Source organism: Chrysochloris asiatica, unplaced genomic scaffold, assembly GCF_000296735.1.
Source record: "Chrysochloris asiatica unplaced genomic scaffold, ChrAsi1.0 scaffold00112, whole genome shotgun sequence".
Lineage (NCBI taxonomy): Eukaryota > Metazoa > Chordata > Mammalia > Afrosoricida > Chrysochloridae > Chrysochloris > Chrysochloris asiatica.
This window is the reverse complement of record NW_006408630.1, coordinates 3,551,523-3,566,011: the sequence shown is the minus strand read 5'-3', so window position 1 is coordinate 3,566,011 and position 14,489 is coordinate 3,551,523. Positions and strand designations below refer to the sequence as shown.

The window sequence follows — 14,489 nt, the reverse complement described above, 5'->3', positions numbered from 1 at the left end:
ACACATTATATAATTCAAACACATCAATTCTACTGTCTTCCTTATTCACTGTCCAACTTATACATACATGGCTTGGGTCAGGTGTACCTTAGTCATCAAACAGATATCTTTGCTCTTGATCCCTTTAAAGAGGTCATGCGCAGCAGATTTGCCTAAAGCGTTATGTCCTTTGATTTTGTGATTGCTGCTTCCATGAGTGTTGATTGTAAGTGCAACCAAAATAAAGCATTTGACAACTTTAATCTTTTCTCCATTTTTCATGATGTTATTTATTGTTCCAGTTGTGAGGGTTTTTTTGTTTTTGTTTTTGTTTTCTTTACATTAAGGTGAAATCCACACTGAAGGCTGTGGTCTTTGGTCTTCATCAGTAAGTATTTTAGGTACTTTTTGCTTTCAGCAATCAAGGTTGTATTAGCTGTATTAACCTGTGCATATTACAGGTTATTAATGAGTCTTCCTTCATCCTGATGCCACATTCTTCTTTACATAGATCATCTACTCAGATTATTAGCTCAGCATATAAATTGAATAAGTATGATGAAAGAATACAACCCTGGAGCATACATTTCCTGATTTTAAACCATTCAGTGGGCGCTTGCTGTGTTCAGATGACTGCCTTTTGGTCTATGTCCAGGCGAAATTTAGTATTCTGGAATACCCATCCTTTGCAATGTTATCCATAGCGTAGCATGATCCACAAAGTATAAAGTCTTTGCATAGTCAATAAAGCATAAAAAAACATCTTTCTGGTATGATCTGCTTTCATCCAAGATCCATATGACATCAACAATGATACATATCCATAGTTCCATGTCCTCTTCTGAATCAGGTTTGAATTTCTGGCAGATCCCTGTTGATGTACAATTGCCACTGTTTTTAAGTTACCTTTTAGCAAAATTTTACTTGCATGTGATATTAATAATCTAGTTCAATGATTTCCTCATTGTATTGGGGCATCTCTCTTTGGACTATGTATAAATATGGATCTCTTCCAATTGGTTGGCCAGGTTGTTGTTGTTGTTGTTATGTGCTGTGGAGTCGGTTCCGACTCATAGCGACCCTGCACAGGGTTTCCGAGGCTGTTAATCTTTACGGGAGCAGAAAGTCTCATCTTTCTCCCGCGGAGCAGCTGGTAGTTTCGAACTGCTGACCTTGTGGTTTGCAGCCCGATTTGTAACCACTACACTACCAGAGCTCCTTGGTTGGCCAGGTAGCTGTGTTTAAAATTTCTTGACATAGATGAGTGAGTACTTCCAGTGCTGCCTCAGTTTGTTGAAAGATTTAAATTTGTTTCCCATCAGTTCCTGGAGTCTTGTTTTTCGCCAATACCTTAAGTGCAGTTTGGACTTCTTCAACACCATGAGTTCTTGATCATATGTTCAGTTATTGTTGTTAAGTGCTGTTGAGTTGGTTCCATGAAGACCTTGTGTAGGGTTTCAGAGGAGCTGCTGTTGGGTTTGAATCACCAATCTTTTGGTTAGCAGTACAGGGCTTGGATATCCCACAGTGCCACACCAGGACTCCCTCTATGCAAATCTTTGTTGTTATAGTTAAGTGCCATGGAGTGGGTTCCTACTCATAGCACCCTATATTAAGTTTCCAAGGAGAAGATGATGAATTTGAACTGCTGGCCTTGTGCAAATCTTTAGGGGATCAGAAAGTCTCATCTTTCTCCCTCAGAGAAGCCAGTGGGTTAAAATCTCCCACTTTGTTGTTAGCAGTCTAGCCACAGTACTTCCATATGAATGTTTGCTGGTTGAATATGTATAAAATATTACAATGGCAAATCCCAGAGATTCCAGTTAAGTGGAGATACATGCAATTCCTCACTGCTGTCAACAGATGGCACCATTTATACATATAACACATAGTCTGTAGTTTAATATAATATACTTTAATATTTTCTCAAAACTGTTAATAAAGCAAATAATTAGCCTTTGTGCTGTATTAAATGTATATGTTTTCAGTAATTACTTCTTCCTGAGGAGATGTTTTCTGACATTTTGTTTTCCTTTTATTGGATATTATTTCTGTTAGAAGTAGCTTCATCTGTTACTGAAAAAACAACTTCAGAAAAGAAAAAAAATGCCTTTACCACTAGCATTTTATGGCAACTGCACTTTGATTTAGAGTGAAACAAAGATATAAGCTAGACTTTTTTCTTCTTGGGTTACCCATGAGTGTCAGCTGGCTCGTCAGGGACCCCTCTACAGCCATATAGCCATACAAATTTTATAGGATATCTGAGAACATAATTTCCTGATGATTCTCTGTTTTGTACTCTATGTGAGCCATCATAAGTCCAGCATTCTTACTTTGCAGATTAGGTACTTTATGAGGCAAAACATGGCAACACAAACATTTTAATTGCCCTTATGTCTTATTACCTCAACTGTCGTATTTTATATAAAGGCCACAAAAAGACTATGGTTACTAATGTAAAGTGGATATACCCTGAGGAGTCTTGCTTACTGAAATGTGGAATGGAGCAGATTGAAAATTCAAACGTATATGCTGAGAAAGGTGGGTAAGAAGTAAAATCCTCAAAACAATTTTCATGTTTAGAGACGAGTTTAGCAAAGAAAAGGGGAATTTTTTTTTTTCATGTGGGAAATAGTATTTCCTATCTTACTTGTGCATAATGTAAGTATAAATATATACAATCCAATTTTGATTACTTGGGATAATAGTATTTTGGATAAGGGAGACCAAATTGCTTTAAAAATATCACTCCTTGCTAGAATCTCTGTTTAGATTGTGCTTTTAGTTACTATTTGTGGTATAATTGCAGGATGAATTTTTAGAATGCAGTAAAACTGGTTTGATGTCCCTCAAAATGTAGCCAAGAAGGTCGGCATTTAATTAATGTAAGAGCGACTTGCCATAATCACAGTCAGGAAAGCAAATATTTCTTTCTTTGCAGGCTGGAAAGCCATTTGTTAAAACAAATCTAATCCTCCTCATAATAACATATTGCTTTGTTTCTTCACTATTCATCTAAAATAACAAATTGTATTAAAATCTAGTTAATGGCTTAGAATATTCCAGCAAAGTTAAAGCAATTGATCTATATTACGTGGGCAATGATTTTTAACAGGTAAACTTGAAATACATTTCTTAATAAAATATTTATAGGAATTAATACTTTTATTGATCCAGTAACGGGCTACTACATGATCATTGTTCTTTTCACTGCTTGTTTCCCTATAGTAGAAATGACTTATAAGAGTTGCCCAGAGATGCTTTTTGCTACAGTGAATTTTTCACAGTTTTATAAATAATGTCTAAATAATATACAAAATAATGTATTTTTTAGACTACCTAAAAAGTCTTGAAATAGCGTTGTTTTAACTATTTATTTTCCTGTGGGATTATACCAATTACTTTACATATTTTCCTTTATTTGATAGTAAAAAGAAAATTATGTCACTGCTGGTATAAAATGTTAGTCTAACTTTAAGCTAATTAAATTAACTTTTTTTTTTTTAACTTAAAACATTGGTTTTGTAAAACAAACATAACATAATTTGAAGTTATGTCCTAGTACTTTAGAAAGTGTTCATCAATACCTTTTCTAAATCATACATACTCTATAAATTTTAATAAGCTTAGTTATAATGTGATTGGAGATATGATGAAGTATTTAAAAATGAGTTAATGATAAATGAGCTTGAAATAAATTGATAGTGGTTAATTGACCAAAAATACTTTTTGAAGTAAAGCAAAGGAGATAAAAACCTAATTCATTTAGTTATAAGAATTTATGACATCATTAAAAACTCGGAATTTTAAGTAGTCTTTAAAGGCCCTTGAACCTTTGCTGTTTACCACACCACAACTATATCAGAAATATAAGTATTACGTATTTATCATGATCAAGGTAATGCTGTTTCATTTAATACCCACAATTAACTCAGGAAGCAAATACTAAGGCTGGTGCTTCTGCTATAGAAAGAAAAGGAATGAAGTATTAGATTAAGAAGTTTAGAAGAGGCTGCCAAGATTTCCGGGACTGGAAACAAGGTCATTCCTCCATTCCAAAGATCATCTGATTTTCTTTAATGTATTGCAGTCTTCCTTCTGCAAAGAGTTGTTCCGTATCTCTTCTGATGGATAAAATTAAAAAAAAAAAAAAATCATAACATGTCATATATTGCCTTAAAAATTTCAACAGCCATCCTTTCTGTTCCTTGCCAATTAATATCAACAAACAGTATTTCATTGATTATTGTCTTAAAAATTGTTCACTTTTCTAGGAGATAGAAAACAGGTCATTAAATTACTAATGAGATATAAACAGTCTAAGTAAATAACTAGTAGAAATAAAAAATGACTTGGGTTTCAAAGCACATAAAGTTTTGAAAGTTACATTGAGTTGTAAAATAGAATGCTATAGGACTGAGATTGTTTGAAGAAAAGATTGCTTCTTAGTCCCATTTATTATTTTCTGAAGAATAAGTCTGATGTTATTCATGATATCAAAGAGATTTTGTGATACTTCAGGATCAAAGAGTATCTTAAAAATTAGAGTTAATTTTCTAAAGATTAAGAGATTGTGAAGTAACAACATGTTTATATGATGGCATTAACACATTTACCTTAAAAATAAATAATCTCACCTGAAAGATATATTGAAGTCCTGGTGTGGCAGGGTAGGATAAGCACTGGTCTGCTAACCACAAGGTTGGAGGTTCAAACCCACCACTCACTCCCTGGAAACCCTATGTTACCGTTGTTGTTAAGTGCCTTCAAGTTGTTTCCAACTCATAGCTACCTTGTATAGGATTGTTGAGGAGCAACAATTGTTGGTGGGTTTGAAGTGCCGAACTTACAGTTCAAATCAAACTTGCAGTCTAGTGTTAGGGTAACATGATTCAGAATTAACTCGACAGCACACAATAACAACATACATGTTTTGAATAACATAGTATTTTTTCCAGAGTTATGAAGTAAAATGTATACTTCTTGATTCCTAAGTAAACTACCCAACTCACAACGAATTTGAGTCTTTGTATATTATACATATAGGGACTCTGGTAGCGTAGTGGTAGGGCAGCCAACCTCAAGGTCAGCAGTTCAAAACTACCAGTGGTTTCACTGGAGAAAGATGAGGCGTTTTGCTCACGTAAAAATTCACAGCCTCGGAAACCCTGTGCAGCGTCATTGAGTCAGAACCGACTCCATGGTACTTAACAACAACAATATATCATACATATAAGAAGTAATCTGTGTAAGTTAAGTTTTAGGCAAATAGAGTTAGGTTTTCCCAACTCATTGCTATTTTTGTTTATTTATTTTGTGGACAAATCCTTAAGGACTCTTGGAAAATATAAAGCTTTGCCTTTATAAGAAACCAGTACCATCTCCTACTGACAGAAAGAAATTTGACTACGACTTTGCTCTCTCCACCTCATTTCATGGGATACACAATATCGTTCGGAACCGCAGCAAAATTCGGAAGCTGATCTGGTTGGTGGTGGTCCTAGGCTCAGTCTCACTCGTTGTGTGGCAGATATACAGTCGCTTTGTCAACTACCTCACTTGGCCAACCACAACATCTGTTGAAGTTCAATATGTGGAAAAGATGGAGTTCCCTGCTGTGACATTTTGCAATTTGAACAGGTAAAATTATACATTTATAAAAATGAATGTCTACAACTTTGCAAATACAACATTTCTTGATTGAAATAGAGTTTTTGTTGGTCAGTATTTACATATGTAAAATGATTATCACTCCACAATTTCATTTTAAGCACAATATAGAGGAGAAAGGAGTTCTTTTGTGGTTCTGTAGGATAAGTATTGGGTTGCTACGTCAAAGGTTCAAAATGACCAGCTGCTCCTTGAAAACCCTATATAGGGTCACTATGAGTCAGAAACGACCTGAAGGCACTTAACAACAACAACATGTTGTTTTGTTGTTGTTATGTGCCGTGGAGTCGGTTCCGACTCATAGCGACCCTGTGCAGGGTTTCTGAGGCTGTAAATCTTTACAGGAGCAGAAAGTCTCATCTTTCTCCCACGGAGCAGCTGGTAGTTTCGAACTGCTGACCCTGAGGTTCACAGCCCGATTCATAACCACTACTCTACCAGAGCTCCTTAACAACATAAAGGATAAAAATTTATCATGTTGTTTTCACTTACTTTCCTTTATTCTTTTTATTCTACACCTTCTTTTCTTCCTTTTTCCTTTCCTGTCTGCTTTATCTCCATAATCAAATGGTAGGTAATATACAAAACAGATTAAAAATCTTGATTAACAGAAAAGAAGATAACCCATTCCAATACAACATAATAATTGCTCAGGAAAATACAAGTGCAAGGGCTCTGAAAACACATAGGACACAGTGACAGGTTTCATCTAAGGTGGAATAAAAGTCTGAATATTAAATGATGAGGAAGAGGTTTCCAGTTAGATATGAGGAATAACGAAAAGAGAGAACTATTGTAAAAACATAAATACATACGAAAATTTCTCATGTACCTGGAGAGCAATGAGATAAACTCAATGTCATCAAGGAATGGCTGGCTTTCTGGGTGTGCAGCCTTACAGTTATTAATAACATTCTGAACTTCAGAAAGTGTCACCCTTGGATTAATGCTCCATTTTTAAAAACCTATTTATTAGTAGTATTTTAATAAGGACCCTTGTACTTTCATTTTACACTCGGTCTTGCAGATTATGTAGTGAGTCATAAGTAAAAGACAAATGGGCAAATACGTGGAGAAGGTGAGGTCAACTCACCTAGAGTGAAGACAAGTGCACTGGATAGGCCACAAATTATTTAAGAGATTGTTACCCTAATCCAAGGCAGCAATGATTATTTCGTTTTTTCATTTGTTTTATTACCCAGTGACTTTGAAGCAGATGTTATTCAGTTTCCATGCATTTGATTTTCTTTCCTTGTTCTTCCTATTGTTGATTTCTAATTTTATAGCATCATGATTCTGTGGAGATTCTTTGCAGTATTTTGATGTCTTTAAATTTATTGAGACTTCCTCTGTGGCCTAACATGATCTATTCTGAAAAATGTTCCATATGCACTGGAAAAGAAAGTGTATTGTGCTGTTGTTGGAATAAGTGCTCTCTATGACGTCAAATTGATTGATTGTGTTGTTTAGTTCCTCTGTGTCTTTGTTGATTTTCTTCCTGATTGTTGGGTCAATTTTCAAAAGTAGTGTATTAAAATCTCCTACTATGATTGTAGAGTTACCCATATCTTTCTTTAATTCTATTAAGATTTGGTTTGTGTGTTTTGTGATTCTTTACTTGGAAGCATAGTTATTTATTATGGTTATATCCTCTTGTTCCACTGACCCTTTAATCATGAAACAATGTCCCTCCTTGTCTCTTATGTTGGTTTTGCCTTTGTTATCACAGATTAAAATTACTACTCTTGATTGTTTTATATTGTCATTAGCTTGATACATTTTTTTTTCATCCTTTAATTTTGTAAAAACTTTTTATTGTGAATTGAGTGATAGTTTACATGGAGAGCATCAGCTTTATAAAATTCAACCTTCCTATCGTATTTTGTTTCATTTTCAATTATTAGAATCCCCTCCATGCATCATAATTCAGCCGCATTTGCTTCCAAGCCCTCTGTTTATTTTTCATTTTTTTGTATGTATATCGAACCACTCAGGAATATATAACCATTAAAACAACCAAAAGGTATACCCCTACAAGCCAGGCCCCCGGCCACCAGTACACAGCCCCTCTCCCTCCTTGAGTCTAGAGTCCCCAGCCACTCCGTCCCTCCACATCATCGTCTTTGCCTCCATCTCAAGTCTTGCTGCTTCTCTGGATAGGGGCCTGCACTCAGCTTCTCTCCCTTGATGGTCCCAGGTTCTTCCGCTCCTGGACAGCAAGATCAGCCACTCTCTTCCTTTTCTTACCAAATGTCTACCTTTACATTTGCAACATTCTCAATCAGTCCTGATAGCAATTATCTACTATTGAACCACAAGAGTCTTATCCCCATCTCCTTTCACCAGCACTGTCTAGGCAGGTTGGAAACCACTCAGTGGAGATTCTATCTTCCCCTGCAACCTCTGAAATTAAGCTCCCTCTTGAAAACTTGTAAGCCAGTCACTTCGTGTCTTTGTAGTTCTGCCATTTTGGGTAGTCAATGTCTAAATTGCCCATCCCTGTCAACACTGTGTACCGAGGGGGTGGGAATGATCCTTGCTGTAAAGATTCATTCCCTCTTTTAAGCTACTACATCCATAAGTATAGGTCAAATTCATCAAATTTGAGCAGATTACACTTTTTTTCCCTCTTCTTTCTTTCTCTAGTCAAGTTCTGATCATCCAGTCATTGAAGCTAGGTCAAATGGGAAGTATCTGCAAGCATGAGCGGTCTTGTGCATCTCCCCTCACTTCATGTCAGCTGGACTATTCACTCCACTCTCGTCCTCTCTGACTATCCCTGTCCCTGGGCTCAGGAGTCCCTAGATCTCACTACTACTGGCCAACCAGGTCGCTATCCAAGTTGACAGGAGTCTATTGAACATGGTCGGACTTAGCTCACAACTTCATTGCTGTTTTCCCCCACTTTCCCTTATCTGTAGACCAGCATGGTCACCAGCAAGATTATATGCCTGATTGTGTTGTCCCTTTGAGCATAAATCTTGGAGGGGGGGTTTGCCCTGAGGTGACTTGATTGCTTATCTTGATGGCTCCCCAGTGAACAACTCACTTGTTCTTGTAGTAGTCAATTAAATTGCTCTTATTGTTTTTGATTTTTCCTGCTGGTCTTTCTTTCAAGAAGTATCTTCTGTTCCTCTAGCTGCTCTAGGCTGGTCCACTTGTCTTTTCAAGTGGAAATTTCCCACCTCAGAAGACAGGATTCCATCTATGGTCTTGTGCAAAGCAAACACTCCTCAGGAAGCCTCTTTCATTAAGCCAAGTTCTAGCTCCATTTTAGGTATTGCAATCAGTTATAGGATGAAGATGGGCTCACAAGCTTTCTATAGTGATGTTTATGGCTATTCCTTTCTCTCCCACTCAAGTGCCTATTTTATAATAGCAGGCTAGGGAAACCAAGATTCATAAGACAGTCATGCATCATAATATTATTTCCCCTCTTCTACCCATTCAATCCCTGTATCCCAGAACCTGGTTATTCCAAGTTATAGAATAAATCACTATTTACCTCTGTTCCACTTAGGCCATGCAAACCTGCCTAAATGTTCTCCCATCCACCTTGTTTCTTCCATTCCCCTCCCCTTTCTTGTGTATTGCATCCCAACACCCAAATTATAATTCCCTATCCTGTGCTCCACCTTCCCCTCCCTCCCTTCACCCCACTCCCTACATCCAGGTAAACAGAAAAGTATTTTTCTTTTTTTCCTTTTGAGTATAGGTATTTTTTTCTTAAGCTTTTATAATAATGGTCCTATGCATTATTTCTTCTTTTGTGACTGACTACTTTTACTCAGCATAATGTCTTCAAGATTCATCCATGTTATGTGGTGGCTTGCAGCTTCCTTGTTATTCTTCAAGATAATGTAATATTCCATTGTGTTGTTGTGTGTACCAAAGTTTGTTTATATATTCTTCCATTGATGGGCATATAGGCTGTCTCTATTTTTTTGCTATTGTAAATAGTGCTTCTATGAACATTGGTGTGCACATATCTACTCGTGATATGGCTTATCTTTCTTGTGGATAAATACCATGTAGTAGGAGCTCTGGTAGTGTAGTGGTTACGCATTGGGCTGCGAACCTTAAGGTCAGCGGTTCGAAACTACCAGCCGCTCCGTGGGAGAAAGATGAGGCTTTCTACTCCCTTAAGGATTTACACCCGCAGAAACCCTGTACAGGGTCGCTATGGGTTGGAACCGACTCGACGGCACTTAACAACAACAGGATTGCTAGATCATAAGGTATTTCTATTTCCAACTTTCTGAGGAAGTGCCATAATGTTTTCTAGAGTTGTTGGACCATTTTGCAATCCCACCAGCAATGTAGGAGGGTCCCAGTCTCTCCACATCCTCACCAGCATTTATTGTCCTCTTCTTTTTTGAACTTTGCTGTTATTGCTGATGTGAGACCATCCTTTAATTTTTAATCTCTATATGTCTTCAGGTGTAAGGTGTGTCTCTTGCAAAGAACATATTGAAGGATCTTGTTTTCTTATCTATTTTGCTACTCTCTGTCTTTTGAATTTTGCATTTAATCCATGGATAGCATAATCATTGATAGATATAAGTTGATTGCTGTCATTTCTGTTATGTGGGTTTCTGTGGTTTGTTTGTTTCACATATTTTCCTATGCTGAGTTCATTTTGTGTGTGTGTGTGCATTTTCTTGTCAACTTCTTCTTAGTTTTAATGTTTACAAAATCTTCATGGTTTTTCCTTTTCTTGATTTGATGTAAAAGTGTACTAAATATTTTGAGGTTAGCTGGTAATTTATTAATCTCTTCCCCAATTTAACACAGTTTGTTTTATTTTAAAATCTACTTGACTACCTTGCCATTTAGTATTTATAACTATACTTTTCCCTATTTTTGCTCTGTAGTTGTATTCATTATAAATTGATATCTTTGATTCCTTATATCTGTCTTGTGGGTTTGTTTTACTCTAGATACTTCTGTATCTAGATGGAATTCTGGGTGGTTTGCTATGTATATCAATCTCTGGTTGTGATTTGCTCTTGTTGGTTCTCAGTCCAAAGGACTCCTTTTAATATATATTTTTAAAATTGGCCTGGTTATTACAAATTCCTTTAATTTCTGTTTATCTGAAAATGTTCTAATTTCACCATTGTATTTGAGTGACAGTTTTTCTAGGCATATTATTATATCTTGGCAGTTTTTTTTTCTTTCAGAGATTTTATATGTCTCCCCCTTACTATTTATTTACCTTTATTGTTATATCTATTTTGGAGAGAAATTGAACATTAAAAACTGGAGAAGAAATAGCATGACTTATTTTATATTTTAAGTTTCCACAAATCATTCATTTGATAGACAAAATTTTCTCCCTTTCATCAGGAATAATAAACATTTAAATACATGAAAATAGAACACTCCCTGTCTGCTTGCAATTCTTTAAAGGAAGTCATAATACAAAACAGAAAACAGGTTCTGAAGCAGTTGATGCATCATAGTGCTTATATAATGGATGTCAAAATGATTTCTTTAAATATTGGATGTTAAACTACATCAATAGGATCCTAACAAAGACCATCACTAGCAATCCCTTCCCCTCATATCAGCTCATTTCTCAACACAGGTTATAATTCTAGGCTTTCTGATTTAATAGGACAGAAGCTGAAACAATTGCATATTTTGGTAGTAAGGAATTTTAGTAAAATATCAGATGCATGTATTGCACATATAGGTTTTTTATGTCTCTTTCACTGTCCACAGTATCTTATTTTATCAGTTGTTCTTGACCTGTGATCTTTTGGAAAGAATTAAAATATATATATACTTGAATAACAGCATAAATATTTTTGATTATTTAAATATTAAATGATTGTGCAGTTAAAATTTAAAAAAACAATATTGATACCAAATATAAGAAATAAAATGTTTACACTAAAAGGCATTTAAAAAATCACAACTTAAACAGAAATTGCCTTCAAATTATGAAAAGTTTTTCCAGGCACAGTGTTCATCATTTTCTGGCATAATTTGAAGTAATTTATACTTGTATTCTTTTACGTAAGCCATGAAGAAGTCAAAAGATAAATAATTTTCAAAATTCTAGCTTCTTTAATAATCTATTGTAGAGGCACAGCCCATGAATTTATATAAACCCATCTTGAATTTATTTATATTTCAGGTATCAATAATTTGAACAATACTGATTCCTATAAATTTCTGCCAAAATAATTTCTTCTATTTCCCTAGAACTAATCTAGTTCAAAGGAGCTCTGGTATTGTAGTGATTACGAATTGGGCTGCTAACCTCAAGGTCAGCAGTTGGAAACTACCAGCTGTTCCGAGGGAGAAAGATGAGGCTTTCTGCTCCCGTAAAGATTTATAGCCTAGGAAACCCTGTACAGGGTCCCTGTGAGTCAGAACCGACTCCACGGCACATAACAACAACAACAATCTCGTTCAGCCTCAAGATAAAACCAACATACTTTTTCTAATAATTAATTGTAAAAAGCTAAAACACTTAACGCATTAAGTACTCTCAAACTTCATTTCTCCAAATATTTCTTTTTTAACTTATCTAAATACGCAATCTTTTCCACTTTTTTCAAGAGCTTTACTACTACTGTGTGGGATCCCGTTTATATGTCCTCATAGTATTGAAGAATACACTTTTCTCTAAAAGTGTTTTGTTTCTTTTCCAATATCCTTTCCAATGAAGTCTAGAATCATATTGGGCTTTTAAGGTTTACCATATATATATATGGAGTCCTGGTGTAATGATGCAGGCTAATGGTTTGAACCACAAAGTCGGTGGTTCAAACTCACTAAATGTTCCTTGGAAACCCTAGACAACATCACTATGAGTCAGAACCAACTCAACGGCACTTAACAACAACAACAATATATATATATATATATATATATATATATATATATATATATATAAAATGATATGATATATCTTTAAAAACAAAAACAAATTGGTCTTGTTAACATAGCCTTCACACATTTCTTATGTAAAAATTCTATCTCTTACCTAATTTTTACCTAACAGTCTTGCCCCAATTTGTTTTAATATGAGCCAAATAAACATTCCAACTACACATTCCAGTAATTTATTTAATGGTGATGCCAATTAATTTAAAGTGACTTCTTTTCATAATTATGTCAAAAAGGTGAGATGTTGTCACAACTGTAATCAATTATTCTAAAAGTCAAAAATTATGCAAACTCATTCTGTCAGATTTGCTATTTTTTTTTCTTCAAGTTTTTATTGTGAATTATGTGTTGGTTTACATGGGTGAACATTACCTTTAAATTCATCCTATCATATTTTGTTTCATTGGAAACCCTATGCAGGGTTGCTATGAGTTGGAACTGGCTCAACTTCAATGGCACTTAACAGCAACAACAACAATTAAAAACAAAATAGGAATAACAGAGGTTCTAATCCTCTGAGAGAGTACAATTTGGAGTTCTAAATGGTGAGAAGAAAAAAGCCATGTACAGATCTGGATAAACACAGTATCATATCTAATGATTCTTACAGTCCTGGTGTGGCGCTGTAGGTTATACACTGGACTGCTAACCACAGGTTAGTAGTTCAAACCCACCAGCCAGGATAGTGGAGTGCAGTGTACGGAATAGACACAGGATAATTTGGGTGTTGTGGGGGGGGGGGGCATACACTAGAAGGGAATGGGGAAAGGAAAATAAGGCAGATGGGAGAACAACTAGGCAGGTTTACATAGGCTAAATAGGACAAAGGTAAACAATGATGTAAGCACAAACATGGAACAACAGGGCTCGTGCATACAAAGATTGAGGCATGGTTTGAATGGGTAAAAGTTGGGAAATGATATTAAAATGCTTGGCTGCCTTTTGAAATCCATTACAGGGTTGCTATGAGGAACTGAATATAAGGCACTTAAAAACATCAACAACAATTTCAAAGCAAGTTTCTAAATATACAAATAGAATTGCATATTCAATAAATTTACATTATGCAAATTTGTTTTTGTTGAAACTGTGTGGTTAGCTACAATGTGACTCTATACAAATATTACAGTAAAGGTTTTCTGAGTTTAGCTGGCCTGCAAAGACGGAGCATTTTGAAGTCTTAATTCTCCCAAAATTTGTCTCTATCATAAATTGATCAATAAAGCAGAGTGCCACTGTGTTGGTTCCAACTCACAGAGAGCCTATGTAGGGTTTCCAAGGAGTGGCTAATGGGTTTGAACCTACAATCCTGCAGTTAGCAGTTCAGTGCTTATCCTACAGCACCACACCAGGCCTCCCCCTGGTAAAGCTTATAGCCCCGGAAACCCTTTACAGGGTCAATATGAATTGGAATCAACTATGCAACACGCAATTGCCAACAACCATCTTACTGAATAAAGCACGGTGATAGGAATTACATTAAGTTTTTGTTTATGGACTGTATTTAAATATCTTAATGTTCCACAAGGTAATCTAACTACAACAAAAATAATAAATTCACTGCACTATTTCTGCTTTTCTCAATTTAGAGGATCCCACTAAGGTCTACAATTCCCTGTATCTAGCATCCAGCTTCACCCAAACCAGAGATATGTATAAAACATGTGCAAAACATGGTTTAATCATCTTTGAGTAATTTTTAGAGTATTCCCCTGAAGAATAAACAATAGATCTATTTATCCCTCTGTAGGAAGATGTTATGGCTTAAATTGTGTTCCCCAAAAAACAATTTATGCATGTTATAAATCCTAACCTCTATATAGATAGCATAAGAGACGACTATACACATGGGCCTCACCAGATGGAACACATAGAAATCAAATAGACTACATCTGTGGAAAGAGAAGATGGAAAACCTCCATATCATCAGTGAA

At 35.6% G+C, this 14,489-nt stretch overlaps 1 protein-coding gene across 1 annotated transcript in view; it reads left to right on the top strand.

The window, feature by feature from the left end:
* The first annotated feature begins 2,483 nt into the window (after window positions 1–2,483).
* ASIC5 (acid-sensing (proton-gated) ion channel family member 5) overlaps window positions 2,484–14,489 on the top strand; it is a 62,703-nt gene continuing 50,697 nt past the window's right edge. The window contains exons 1-2 of the mRNA XM_006867910.1: window positions 2,484–2,523; window positions 5,316–5,622. Coding sequence (XP_006867972.1) covers window positions 2,484–2,523; window positions 5,316–5,622 — 347 coding nt within the window. The remainder of the gene's footprint in view (window positions 2,524–5,315; window positions 5,623–14,489) is intronic.